Consider the following 15,216-nt stretch of genomic DNA (forward strand, 5'->3'; position numbering starts at 1 on the left):
TCCGGCTCGCAGTGGCGATGGTCGTGATGGTCACGACCATCGCGGCCATCAAACTGCACGCTCGTATAGGCTGTGGGTGGTGACCCACAGCTATACGAGCGTCCTGGAGGACGCTCCATAATTATGGAGGGCGGCCCTCATTCAGAGCGTGCGCTCTGCTCAGAGCGTACGGCTCTGAATGAGGGCCATAGATAGAATCCTTTGGGTGCCGGGATGAGTTATAAGTTCCATATCTGAGCATATTTGAGCTAACACATATACCTTGTGACAGAAGGGCATGGTGGTTTAAGTCATTATAGCAGCCAGCGTAGTAAATACAGACAGTGGGCGGCGGTTCCAGCTGACCTGAAGCGTAGTCACAAGCTCCATGACAGTGGTCTCCATGTAATCCCTGGCTAAGAGGAAAAGTACTCTGCTGGCTGACAGCCAAATGTACTCACAGTCTAGACGCTCTGCCAATATCATCGCCTTTAGTATAACAGGTATAATATCATTAAATGCGCTGCTCACGTCCATCCTTACCTCTAACACTTGGCACGGAAAATCAAAGATCATGTTGTGCATCTCAGTAATGGACGAATGCTTTGTCAGGATGGCATTTATCATGCCAAGTTTATGCAGAAGTTTTTCCTGTGGCATAGTGGCAATGATCTCGGGCAAACATTTAATGATCACTGGAGAGTAGAGGAGCCTCAGTTCATGAAGGATCACCTTGGTCACCTGGCTGATTTCATGTTATCCTCTCCTTTGTCATGTGGTGTCACATCAGTGGCGTCATTTCCTTTATCCATAGAAAGCGGTAAGCGCAATCAGTTGTTAAAAATAAATTGATACCTGAAGTTGGTATCTAAAGATGGTGTCATCAAATCAAGTCGTCAATCAAAATTAACTCCAATTGAAGAATAATTACTCACAAAGAGTCAATGTGGGACAAACTGCCACCACAAAGTGGCTGGCAGTAGCTGGGCATGCCTTATATAGGGGGGCAGTGTGACTGTGACATCACTATGCATGCAGGTGGCAGTTACAGATGGCTGCAGGGCCTATGCATTGCTGGGCATGCCTTATATAGGGGGGCAGTGTGACTGTGACATCACTATGCATGCAGGTGGCAGTTACAGATGGCTGCAGGGCCTATGCATTGCTGGGCATGCCTTATATAGGGGGGCAGTGTGACTATGACATCACTATGCATGCAGGTGGCAGTTACAGATGGCTGCAGGGCCTATGCATTGCTGGGCATGCCTTATATAGGGGGGCAGTGTGACTGTGACATCACTATGCATGCAGGTGGCAGTCACAGATGGCTGCAGGGCCTATGCATTGCTGGGCATGCCTTATATAGGGGGGCAGTGTGACTATGACATCACTATGCATGCAGGTGGCAGTTACAGATGGCTGCAGGGCCTATGCATTGCTGGGCATGCCTTATATAGGGGGGCAGTGTGACTGTGACATCACTATGCATGCAGGTGGCAGTTACAGGTGGCTGCAGGGCCTATGCTTAGGAAAGGGACTAACGCACTGAAATAACATCTAAAAAAGTGCTAAAAAAACAGTGCTCACAATAATCAAAAATTATGAGCTAAGGTTTAATATTAGGAATATATAATTATATGCCTATAAATGTGTGAGAAAATGACACCCACTAATATATTACATTCCATACTTGCCTATGGCGGGTCCGTGCATTGGGGGCGAGGCCTAATGATGCAATTCTATTTAAATACCCGACGTCCGCGATGAATTCCAGCTGGGGGGGTGGGGCTTAATGACCTAACTCGGCCGCTCCTACCCACAACTCCGCCTACCTGCTTCTCCTCCCCAGGCTTTTCCCAGGGAGGAGAATGTAAAAGTCGGCATGTATGTGATACACATGTATGTATAGACATATATAATGGATGCAGTATGCTGAGATATTATATGTACAGTAAAATATACTATTTTATGGTACAGGATGGAAATGTGTTAATATCAAAGTGTGACCTTTCTAATAATGAAATGGTGTACTAGGAATTAAGATAAAATCCTATTTCTTCGTTGCATATATTAAATAAAAATGGACAAAAGCCATTCCTGCCAGCACTGCAGATCTGCGTGCCGCATCTGAAGATGCAGTGCCGGATCACCATAGCAACCATCGCCCATCTGAGTCAGCCTAGACTTACGCAGACTGGCTACTGTAACTGCATCTGAAGAGGAAGATCCCTGGTCTCGGCACACCTACAAAAAAAGGGGGGCCACACATCCCCCGTTCTGTAAAACGGACCAGGTGGTCGCCCCTTCCCCTAGCCACAAACGGCCACAGTCTGTCAATCAGACTGTGGCGTGGGGGCACTGCCAGTGATCTCGCAGGACCCATTATGCAGAACGGGTCTTGTCTCTGCCATCGTATATGTACAGTACTTGAACCATTGGGTTTGCATACATCTCTGAATCAAGTCCTATGTACACTGTTGTGTATTACACTTATGCTCTGATACTCTTGCTATTGCCCTGTATGGCTTTGTAGCAGTTTATAAATACAAGATAATAACTGCATCACCTGTGATTAGGCCTGGTCACTGCAAACAGCCATGCAGGGATTATCTATTAGAACAATGCATTGCATATGCCAGTGGAACTTGTACTTTCTAATAAGGACAAATGCGTTCTTACTGTACACAGGTGTTGCTGGCGGGACATTTGTGTTTATAGGTTACTGAATGTATAGCATCTGTGCTTAGTAATTATCCCACAGAAATACCTGCCTGCATATATATATATACATATATATATATATTTATATATATATATTATATATAGAGCAATACTTGGTTGCACAACCACATCAAAGACTTATCTCTAGGACAATACCTGTCCCTTGCCTAATGAGAAGTGACTCATTCTTGTACTAGAGTCGGCTTCCGAGCACAGCAGTCAGGCTTGGGGTAAATTTACTAAGGAGCGGGTGGCAAATCCTGCGATCACAGGCAGCTTTGAGCGATATTTTTTAGGTTGTTAAAAAAACTTCCAGTTTCTAGACATCCAGTTTTAGACTTCGGGTATTTAGACTTCCAGGTTAAGTTACAATAAAGTCTAATCAGGGAGGGTGTATAATATGCCCACCCATACAACACAGTTATCCTTGACAGAGTGCTGAGGCATGAAATGCATTGGAGCAACTAGTACAGCCGTAAGACAACAGACCAAGTACCCCGCGCTTCCAGGCACAGTCACTGCTGGCAACCCCGGGTGACATCAGCTGTGCCATGTGGAGAAACAAGCGGCTGGAACAGAGACTGCTCAAAGGCAACAGGGACCCCGGAAGAACATATAGGGAGGGATCAGGGTAAGAGCTCCTGCATCGTTCCAGTGTTCCCTAATATCCTGGCGTTTGTCTATGATAATCTATTGTACAAGGTGCTAAAATGTCTAGGTACGGCTCTGGTCCACGGAATACATACAAATTACCGCCGTACACAAGTCCGGCGGTTCAAATCCCGACAGCGGCAGGCCGTCACGGCTGAAAACACAGATCGTCCCCAGGTAAGTATGAACTAACCTAACCCCCCTAACCCTAACCCTCCTTAGGGGTGCCAAACCCTAACCTTCCCCCCAGTGCCTAACCCTAATCCCCCCTATAAGTGCCTAAACCTAACCCCCCTTTCCCCGCCGCCAAAACCTAAGTCCCCCGGGGAGGCGCCTAACTCTAAGTCCCCCTCAGGGGTGCCTAACCCTAATCCTCCCTCCCCCTAGCCTAATCCTAACCTCCCGGGGGTGCCTAACCCTGTGTCTCCCCCGGGAGCCCTAAACCTAACGCCCCCCCGCAGCTGTCTGCAGCGGAGCCCGGCATCACTTTGATCGGGATGCCGGGCGCCGTTCTCCCGGCATCGGTAAAATGACCGGCGTCTACATCTAGACGCCGGTCATTTCACCCTCGCCGGGATATGACAGTTGGGAAGCTGGCTATCGGTATAATGTCACATCGTCCTGACACTTGCCCGACATTCCTGTGTGACTGGATCCTGCAGCCAATCAAGAAACTCTGCAGTCTGGCCGGACCAAATTGCAATATATATAGCACCTATCCTTGTGTATCAATGCCTATTTCCCTATAGATTGTAAGCTTGCGAGCAGGGCCTTCCTACCTATATATCTGTCTGTTATTACCCAGTTTTGTTCTATTAATGTTCCAATTGTAAAGCGCAACGGAATATGCAGTTCTATATAAGAAACTGTTAATAAATAAAAATAAATAATGACAGCCGGCTTCCCGATTGCATACCCTGGTCCACATATGTTTTCTTTCTACAGTCATACAGCCCTCTGACCCCAGGCCAGCATTGCTGTGTTGCTGGATCATAGAGCCGACCAGGAACCTTTTACCTTTGCAATATAGCAGGAACCATATGCAATATGTATAACTATCAAATTCCTATTTCCCTATAGATTGTAAGAGTGCGAGCAGGGCCCTCTCACCTTGTCTGTCTGTTATTACACTTTCTCTTATTACTGTTTTGTTCCCGATTGTAAATAAATGTTAATAAATAATTATGTTTAATAAGTAGGCCCCCCCAGACAGTCTAATATTAAATTAATATAATTTATGTTTACTAGGCATGTGCTCCCCAACCATACTGGCCGACTTTGTAAATCTCCTCTCCGGGAGCAGTCCAGAGAGGAGGTGCAGCTGGCCGTTTTGGGGGGCGGGGCTTCTATGTCATTAGGCCACTCCCCATCACAGAAACCTGTGGACGGAATGTGGGAGATCGTGACACCCTTCTGGGGAGTGCGGGGAGCCTCTCGCAACTTCCGGGAGAGTAGGTATGTCCCTGACCAGCCCCGACATGAATTAGCATTCATATTTAGGAAATTAGCCCATTTCCTCCAACCAACCTATACACTTAATCAATTCCATGAACATTTAATAAATAAACCTATTTCAGTTATCAGTGACTACTTCCTACCCCTTTATATAATTTCAATCATCTTCTAAATTACATTTTGTTTGGTATGCAGTCAGGAAGCCAGCGGACCTAATCCCGACAGCCGGCTTCCCGACTGCTCAATCCCGGCAAGGCACTAATGACAGGCGTCGAAATCCCGACGCCTGTCATTAGACCTACCACGGGAGCTCGACACCCGGCTTACCGATGGAAGGTAAGCCGGGCGCGGACAGCCACGGGGGGGAGGGTTAGGTTTAGGGCTCCCGGAGGGGATTTAGGGTTAGGCACCCCCCCTGGGAGGTAAGGTTTAGGCTAGGGGAAGGGGGGTTAGGATTAGGCCCCCCGGGGGAGGTTAGGCTTAGGCACCCCCCGGGAGACTTAGGTTTAGGCTGCGGGGAAGGGGAGGTTAGGTTTAGGCACTTAGAGGGGTTTAGGGTTAGGCACTTGGGGGGAGGTTAGGGTTAGGCACCCCTAAGGGGGAATCGGTATGATGTTCCCGACAGCGGCAGCCCGACAAAACAGCAGAGCCCGGCAGCGGAAGCCCGACAGCGCTGGAAATCCCGATCGTGGTAAGGTAAGTATCTACTAACCTAACCCTCCTTAGGGGTGCCTAACCCTAACCTCCCCCCTGTGCCTAACCCTAATCCCCCCTCTAAGTGCCTAACCCCCCCCTTCCCCACTGCCTAAACCTAAGTCCCCCCCGTGGGTGCTTAAGCCTAACCCTCCCTCCACCTAGCCTAACCCTCCCGGGGGGGTGCCTAACCCTAAGTCCCCCCCGGGTGCCCTAAACTTAACCCTCCCCCCGCGCGCGGCGCCTAGCATACCTTCGATCGGGATGCCGGGCGCCAGTTTCCCGGCGTCAGGGAAATGACACGCGTCTAGATATAGACGCCGGTCATTTATCCCACGCCGGGATAAAGCAGTCGGGAAGCCGGCTGTCGGGATTCCGGCAGCCGGCTTCCCGATTGTATACCCCTAAGGGAGGGTTAGGGTTAGGGGGTAGAATTAGGTTAGTTAGTACTTACCTTAGGACGATCGGGATTTCCTCCTGTGTCGGGCATGCGGCCAGCGGTAAATCATACGGATTCATTTTGTTTATGCCTTCGCTCTGCTCAACTCTTCCTGTTGTCACCATCTTGCTGTGTAAGACCATACCCGGGGGAGAAAATCTAGGCACAGCCCTTCCATGTTTTCCGTTTGTTTTGCACTATGCCACGTATCATCATCGTTGTGTATATTTTTATATTTACTTTGTGTTTTATATTCATAGCCAATGCTTTTTATATGTTCTATTTTATGTTATTCTAGGGGAATTGAGGTACAGAAAACAAAAAAAGAACAGAGAAAAAAAAAAACAATAAAAAGAAAAGCACAACACAATCATGCAAATGATATTAATATTTTTTTCAGTTTACAATGATTTGGTCTTTTTTTTTTACCGTACCTCACTCACATATACAGTATACTACACCTGGTATTTATTTATAGGAGAGATGTGCGGGTTCGGTTCGGTTTGGATTTTCTCACCAAAAAAAGCAAAATGTCATCTTTCATGGACAAATATCACCTTTCTTGGACAAATAATCACAGTTCCTACTCTGCAACAATGTAACAAGTATTAATACGTCTCCCAGTTCAGAGAGACATATGGACCAGTGTTCACCATCTTTAAGGCTCCTGATCCCATTGTCGTTGTCACTGGGTATGAATCATACTTACCGACTTTGTATAAATCCTTTCCGGGAAGCAGCCTGGAGAGCTGCGGTTGCTGCTGCAGAAGGCCGGTTCGGGAGTCGGATGGTTGACGTAATTGGGCCCTGTCTCTTTCCCGGGGAAGTTTGCAGGTCTGCGAGGAGGGGCGGGGCTAATGAAGCAATTCACACAAAGGGCGGAATTCAATTGATTTCGCGGCCCGCATCTCCCGTCTAAAGTGACAGGAGATCGCGGGCCGCTATGCAATTGTGCCAGCTTTTCACGCTGATCGCACCCATAGAGGTCAGGTTTAGCCGCGTAAAGCAGCTAAACCCGACCAAAGTGCTGGACGCGATCGCGAAAAGTGATGTTTGGGCGCCCAAACATGTCACTTTCGCACATTTCAGCTCTCATCCCCCAGGGGCTGCGAGCTGAAATGTAGTGCTTGGTAGCTGATCGCGCCCGACAGGAGCAAGAATAGAATAGCTCCGTCGGGCGCGATAGGGGCTGGAAAGAATTGAATTCCGCCCAAAGTGTTGTGCTTTCCAGGGATACATCGTATAGCCTGACACTGGGCCTGATTCAGAGCCGCTCGTAAGCGGCCGCTCGTTCTTTCCGAGCGATGTTTGCCCAACTGCGCATGCGTACGGATTCATAATACGCATGCGCGAACCAGTCAGTGCGGCCGAAAATCGTTTGTTCGCTAAATAGCGAATGCCTGCTATTTTGAGTGACAGGAGGAGGCGTATGTGGGTGGTAACAGGGGAAGGTGCTTGAAAACGGGGAGTGGAGATCCGAACGCAGGCGTGCTTAAAGGTCAAAACGGGCGTTTTATGGGTGTGCATAATTAATACAGCAGCGTCATTGACCACGTCACTGGGTTATTTTATAGTCAGAACTGCTCGCATGATTGCGGTAGGAAAAACCAACCACAAGAATAGCGATCAGTTCATACGCTGGTCGATGTACTCGATTAATCTAATAAATAGCGGACATGACGTAGGATGCGAACGGCCAGGGGGCGTAGTTTCCATAAAAACAACCGCAAGTTTTGTTCGCTCATTCAGACATAGAGGCGTGAACAGCGCAAAGAGCGAACGGTTCATTTGAATAGCCACCCCTTTTTTCAGAACGAACGACCGCAAATAGCGTCCGGCTCTGAATCAGGCCCACTGTCCCTTACGCTGTCCCTAATTCCATTTGAATTCATCCACATTCAAACCTGTGTGTCATACAGAACCAAAGTGCTCAAACACATACTATCCAGTGCATATGTGCTCCCTCCCAACTGTCCCGATTTCAGCGGGACAGTCCCACTTTTCCGGCACTGTTTCACCCATGGACTGCAGTGTCCCACAGCCGGGGGGGGGGGAGTTGAGCGACACTCTGTCACACACTGCTTTGCATAGCAGAGCTGGGGGCTATCCAGCAGCAGCCGGAGCGCTGGACAAGCCCCCAGAGAGACGAGAAGCAAGGGCGTGATACGCGGCCACGCCCCCAAAACGTCATGCTCAGGGGGCGTGGCTCCATCTGGTGATGCATGAGCACCTCCAGTTCGGCGAGCTGAAGGGCAATCCTCATTGTGGTTCACATACCAGCGAATGGAGCGCCATCACGTGGGTGCCTGTCTCAGTCGTGCACGCCTGCCAGGCCATAGCAGCTCCACAGGTAAAGGGATGACTTTGAGTCCCTTCAATGAGAGCATTGGATGAAGGAGGTGCGCGCGCCTTCATTCAGCTTGTAACGGGGTCCAGCAGAGGCCCCGGCCATTACGGCGTGGCCTCTGCCGCTGAGCAACAGCACTCTCCTGTATCTCCCTGCCCGATCTGTGGCTGTCAGCGGTAGTGGACAGAGAAGTTTTACGGGTGGGTATGATTGGAAAAAAATATATATGGAGGGGGCGTGGTCATGTTTCCCGGATTTGGTAATTCCCCCTAGTACCCAGGCCCATTGGAGGACTAGACTAGGGATGGGCAGAACGATTCACTACACTGAGTTGAGCCACATGGCTCAACTCAGTGAAGTGTCTCGAGTCAGTGTCTCGAGACACGGATCTTTAGGCAGTGCAGTGCTGTAGCCAGCAGGGGAGCCAGCGACTCAGAGTGAGTCGCTGATAGCTCCGCCCCCCCTTTCCCCCGCAGCCCAGCACTACAGCTCAGGGTTCTCACTGACTCTCCTGAGTCAGTGCACTCCCCGAGCCCTGGCAGTAGCTGCACGACTCAGAGTAAGCTCCGCCCCCTACACTGCTGATCTGACACAGTGCAGAAGTATAATCAGGTCGGATCAGCAGTGTAGGGGGCGGAGCTGTCACTCACTCTAGCTCCCACTGACAGAGAGGCTAGGGAGGTGACAGAGAGGCTAGGGGAGGTGACAGAGAGGCTAGGGAGGTGACAAAGAGGCTAGGGGAGGTGACAGAGAGGCTAGGGGAGGTGACAGAGAGGCTAGGGGAGATGACAGTGAGGCTAGGAGAGGTGACAGAGAGGCTAGGGAGGTGACAGAGAGGCTAGGGGAGGTGACAGAGAGGCTAGGGAGGTGACAGAGAGGCTAGGGAGGTGACAGAGAGGCTAGGGGAGGTGACAGAGAGGCTAGGGGAGATGACAGTGAGGCTAGGAGAGGTGACAGAGAGGCTAGGGGAGGTGACAGAGAGGCTGGGGGAGGTGACAGAGAGGCTAGGGGAGGTGACAGAGAGGCTGGGGGAGGTGACAGAGAGGCTAGGGGAGGTGACAGAGAGGCTAGGGGAGCTGGGTGTCTCGACTCACCAAACACTGAGTGACTCGAATAATTCACTCATCTGAATGATTCGAGTCAGTGTGTTGAGACACTCACTCACTAGCCATCTCTAGACTAGACGGCCCTGGATAAATGTATGTGCAGTCCGGCTGTTGTGGGTGGTACACACATAGAGAAGAGGTCAGTGTAGTACAGCCATGTGGGTGGGCTTTTTCGTTGTGCTTATTTGCAGGTACTGAGCTGGTGACCATTTATCCATCAAGTTGGCAGTGTCCTAGGTGAGCGTATCTGTATTTTGTTTGTAATCCTCTCCCTCCCCCCCTTCCTTTCGGATGATTTCCATCAGTTGCACTCTGTGCCAATGATGACCTTCCACTACACCCAGTGGAGGCCATACTGACTTAGGGACTGATTGAGCATGAATCACAACTGCAACAGCGCACTCAGATCAGCCGATGGTGCGCACTGCGCATGCTTTTGCATCGCAGTGCGCGTTCGTGCATCGGTATTGCGATTGCACTGCGATCGCTTACGCAGATACAAAGCCATCACAGACCAAGGGATGGGACACCAGCATTTGGGGGTGGTGACGGGGGAGTGGTTGGAGAAACACAGGCGTGCCTGTCCGTATGAATGCCGTTGCATGGCCGTGCATAACTTATAACTTGGTTAGAACTGTCTTATAAGGCCAGACCTGTTGTAATTGTGCGTGAGGGACCGATGTTACCCGATGCTCCCGATGTATACGCAGGACTGCGAGGTATTACAGATGTGATAGCGGGAGTGGGCATCTGTAGTGAATCATGCCCTTAGCGTGTTTACCTTCCTTTGCAGGGTCTGTGATTGGGATTTTCCTCCTGCACCGTCCGCACCTAAACTTGATAGACACATCATCGGGGGCCTGCAAGTAAGTGGAGTAAGGTAAGTGCCCAAAAACACCTGCACGGCAGCAGGCTTCCCGCTTCTCACAGGCTTTCACTTTTGACATTGACTGGCTGTGATCGGGGCATACATGCCGGCTTTTAATCTGCCCTCCGGGAGAAGCCTGGGGAGAGGCAGCAGGCGGGCAGTGATGGGGGCGGGGCCAGACCATTCGCCTCATTAGGCCCCGCCCCATCGTGAGAAAACTTTTTTAATAGGGGATGGGGCCAAATGACGCGATTATAATATAATCGCATAATTAAGCCCACCCCTAACGACAGATCGCGGATGTTTCTCCCCATTCCGACCACTTCACTAGGAAGTGGGCCAGGCTTGCCTACCCTCCCAATTTGGCCGGGAGCCTCCCAAACATCGGGTGCCGCTCCCAGCCCCATGGAAAGGCAGGCAAGCCTCCCGGCTGCCGCAACCCCCCCCCCCCCCAGGACTAGTACTAGAAACCCCCGCAGCGTGGGGGGGGCGGGGACGCACTGATGAAATGGTGTGATTGGTGCACAGTGAAGGCAGCATGTGACAGAGTAGCTACAGCGCCTGTCCAATCAGATGTCATATTCAGCACACGTTCCTTCAAGGTATCTCTATGGCGCACTGAGGAGTGTGAAAGTTCCTGTATATCTTGAGGCCCTGGTTCTCTTCAGTTCCTGGCTGGTTTGGGACTAATTTACCTTTGGACTGTGCCACAGAAGAAAGGAAGAAGATAGATGCTTTTAGTTGTTGTTTAATGCTTAGCACAGGAGCTTTTGCCCTCCATAGAGACTCAAGGCTGACCAGTTCATATTAAGATAGACAGTCGGTGCAGATTGAGGGGAAAGTTGCCGGGACCCGCCAGAGACACAGCCACCCCCCCAATATATCAGTGACATGGTGGTGCATCATTTTCAAAGGGGTCATAATACCAACTGTTTTAGTGGCAACTAGCCCAGACTAGGTGGGGTATGGGATGCTGACACTGGCAAACCCAGACTTGGTTAGGATTCCAACACCTGCTGGTCAGTATCCTAACCCTCCCCCTCTCCCTACCCCTAACCCTCCCTCCCTGCTGCCTAAACCTAACCCCCCCCCTCGCCCGCACCCTAAACCTAACCCTCCTCCCCGCATAGGCGAAACTAGAAATCTGGTAATGGGTGGTCCCAGTTTTAGCACCATGTCAGATATTGTGTTACTGTTTCATGAAAAAAAAAATCTATCACATATTGGCCCTTGTTCAGTTCCACTCTCAAGCGCTATGTGCTCGCAAGCGGGTCGATGGTTGTGCATTGCGCGTGCTCAGTAGTGATGTCAGTGATGTCAGTAGTGAGCTTCCGGCTCTATTAGAGCCGGAAGCTCACTGGGGCTTGCGGCAGACGAGACCCTACCACAGGGAGCTGGACCTAGAGAAAGTGTACTCATGTGAGCGCCAAAGACGCGCGCGTGCACAAATAGGGGGTGGGACCACGAGAAAAGGGCGTGTCTTTAAGAGTTACGGATATGCTGGGCTGCCCATAAGCGCTGCTGTCTTTGATGCTGGGCGGCATCCATTCATCGTCGATGACCGATGCACCGCTATTTTTCCCACCGGTGGAACCTTGAGGCCCGCGGATGGGGACAGCACCCAGCAGGCTGTTTTAGCAGTGCTATATGTGTATATATATATTCTAGAGTTGCAAGGGCAGGGCGTCTGTTAATGTAAAGTGGTATGTCCACTGAAATAGGGGGCATGGTTTTGAGACAAGCTCCCCTTTTCATTTTTCACAGCGCTTTACAGAGAATATTTGGCCATTCACATCAGTCCCTGCCCCAGTGGAGCTGAGAATCTATATTCCCTACCACAGGGAAGGCAAAGCAACTGGAGCTTGTGCTCCGGGAGCTTGCTGGGGTGGAGGGCGCTGCCTGGCAGCGCTGTATTATCTAGAAAGCGGACGTTAGACTCTGACAGATTGACAGTCAAAGGGTGTGTGGTAATGAGCACTATTCTAGAAGGATAGTGAGGGTGTGGGTGGAGTTAGAGCTGAGGGCACCAATAGTGCCAGGGAGTAGAAGGGAAGTTGCCTGTTGTTGGTCCCCGGAGATGCTTCCGTGGTGGTGCTGACACCCGAGATACAGGCTGACCTAACTGGCGCAGTGTAGGAGACAATGAAGAGGCTGCTGCTGCATTAATATATATATATATATAGTAGTAGATGGCCGGCACTCCTGTCCTTAGCGAATATAACTTGCTTCCGGTGCCCTCTAAGTACCACCCTAGGCAGGGTGAAACAGAAATAAAGCGGGGTATTCAGCGGCACTCAAAGACGACTATCAAACTGCAGTCCTTATATTTATTCATAGTCATCTTTGAGTGCCACTGAAAACCCAGCTTTATATATATATAATATATATATATATATAATATAGATAGATATATATATATATACAGTGCTCGTAGTGGGGTGGTATACGGCGGTATGACACACCGCTACTTAATTTTGCCGCTGTAGAGTATGTAAGCGCTGATATCGAGTATGGGATACCAGTGCTGGAACAGCAGTGGCATTGTGTGGAGATGTGTCCCACTGGAGACACATCTCAATCGGCAGCAGTGCTGGCCGGGACGGAGCCGGGACCATTGGCTCCTGGCTGCACTGCTGTTTAAAGCTAGCACTGGCTACCAGACAACTCCGGCTCGCCGAAGCGAAAAGAAGGGGCGGATTTTGTAATCTAGCGCCTTTCGCTAGCCAATATCGGCTTGCAGACAGTTAGCCAATGAGAAGCTGCAAAGTAGCAGCTTCTCATTGGCTCGCAGCCGGCGCTAAATTTAAAGCCACTCCTTCTTTTGACTGAGTCACGCATCCCCGGAGTAATCTACATCGCGGATCCCTATTCCCTCGCTGACAGCTGGTTCAGGGTTTGGACTGTGGACATCTGCTGTCAGTTCTTGCTTCCCTCCGAGTAGCCTCGGCAATCAAGGAGACCCTTGAGGACAGTCCTCAGGTCAGAGGTCTGGCAGTGAAGGGGCTGTAGTGTGCTGCGTGGGGGTGGATTCCATTTTCCATTCTTCCACCTCTAAATTCCCACTTTGAGCACTGTATGTATTAGGGGTGTGCACCGGCCACTTTTCGTGTTTTGTGTTTTGGTTTTGGATCTGGATCTTTCTTCGTGTTTTGGATCTGGATTGGTTTTGCCAAAACCACCCTTCCGTGTTTTGGGTTCTGGGTTTTGTGTTTTGGATCTGTATTTTTTTGAAAAAAAGCATAAAAACAGCTAAAATCACAGAATTTGTAGGTTTTTCTGCTCCTATGCTATTATTAACCTCAATAACCTTAATTTCCACTCATTTCCAGTCTATTCTGAACACCTCACACCTCACAATAGTGTTTTTATGTCCAAAAGGTTGCACCGAGGTAGCTGGATGACTATGCTAAGCGACACGAGTGGGCGGCACAAACACGTGACCCATCTAGGAGTGACACTGCAGTGGCAGACAGGATGGCAGTTAGAAAAACTAGGCCCCAAACTGTACATAATGCAAAGAAAAAAAGAGGTGCAAGATGGAATTGTCCTTGGGCCCTCCCACCCACCCTTATGTTGTATAAACAGGACATGCACACTTTAACAAATCAATCATTTCAGCGCCAGGGTCTGCCACACAACTGTGGCTGAAATGATTGGTTCGTTTGGGCCCCCACAAAACAAGCTGGCAATTAATGTGTCCCTGCACAAACTGGCTCTACGGAGGCAAGATGTCATCCTCATCCTCCTCATCCACCGATTCCTCACCCTCTTCAGTGTGTACATCCTCATCCTCACAAAGTATTAACTCGTCCCCACTTGAATCCACCACCACAGGTCCCTCTGTACCTTCTGGAGGCTGGTCTCCCTGGAAGAGCTGATAATTCATTTTGATGAACATCATCTTCTCCACATTCTGTGGAAGCAACCTCCTACGCCTTTCGCTGACAAGGTTCCCGGCTGCACTAAACACTCTTTCGGAGTACACACTGGAGGGGGGGCAACTCAGGTAAAATAGAGCCAGTTTGTACAGGGGCCTCCAAATTGCCTCTTTTTCCTGCCAGTACAGGTATGGACTGTCTGACATGCCTACTTGGATGCTGTCACCGATGTAATCCTCCACCATTCTGTCAATGGTGACAGTATCATATGCAGTGACAGTAGACATGTCAGAAATTGTTGCCAGGTCCTTCAGTCCGGACCAGATGTCCAAACTTGGTCCTGCCTGCCCTGCATCACCGCCAGCGGGTTGCTTAGGATACCTAAGTTTTTTCCTGGCAGCCCCAGTTGCGGGAGAAAATGAAGAAGGAGCCGTTGACGTGTCACGTTCCGCTTCAGCTGACAGTGTGTTCACCAGCAGGTCTTTGCACCTCTGCAGGCTTGTGTCGGCCGGAAAGAGAGACACCACATAGGCTTTAAACCTAGGATCGAGCACGGTGGCCAAAATGTAGTGGTCTGATTTCAACAGATTGACCACCCTGGAATCCTGGCAAAGCGAATGAAGGGCTTCATCCACAAGTCCCACATGCCGAGCGGAATCGCTCCGTCTTAGCTCCTCCTTCACTTTCTCCAGCTGCTTCTGCAAAAGCCTGATGAGGGGAATGACCTGACTCAAGCTGGCAGTGTCTGAACTGACTTCACGTGTGGCAAGTTCGAAGGGCTGAAGAACCTTGCACAACACGGAAATCATTCTCCACTGCGCTTGAGTCAGGTGCATACCCCCTCCTTTGCCTATGTCATAGGTGGATGTATAGGCTTGTATGGCCTTTTGCTGCTCCTCCATCCTCTGAAGCATATAGAGGGTTGAGTTCCACCGCGTCACAACCTCTTGCTTCAGGTGATGGCGGGGCAGGTTCAAGAGTGTTTGCTGGCGCTCCAGTCTTCGGCACGCAGTCGCTGAATGGCGAAAGTGGGCAGAAATTTTTCGGGCCACCCAAAGCGTCTCCTGCACGCCCCTGTC

General features: G+C 50.2%; 1 protein-coding gene across 1 annotated transcript in view; it reads right to left on the reverse strand.

Annotated features, from left to right (window-relative positions):
- LOC148535048 (uncharacterized) overlaps positions 1–15,216 on the reverse strand; it is a 121,733-nt gene that overhangs the window by 79,842 nt on the left and 26,675 nt on the right. Inside the window, exons 2-3 of the mRNA XM_088464496.1 lie at positions 6,648–6,792; positions 523–674 (exon numbers count right to left, since the gene is read on the reverse strand). Of these exons, the coding sequence (XP_088320622.1) occupies positions 523–674; positions 6,648–6,792 (297 nt within the window). The remainder of the gene's footprint in view (positions 1–522; positions 675–6,647; positions 6,793–15,216) is intronic.

Source organism: Taudactylus pleione, unplaced genomic scaffold (genome assembly GCF_031769625.1).
Source record: "Taudactylus pleione unplaced genomic scaffold, aTauple2 ptg000061l, whole genome shotgun sequence".
Taxonomy (NCBI): domain Eukaryota; kingdom Metazoa; phylum Chordata; class Amphibia; order Anura; family Myobatrachidae; genus Taudactylus; species Taudactylus pleione.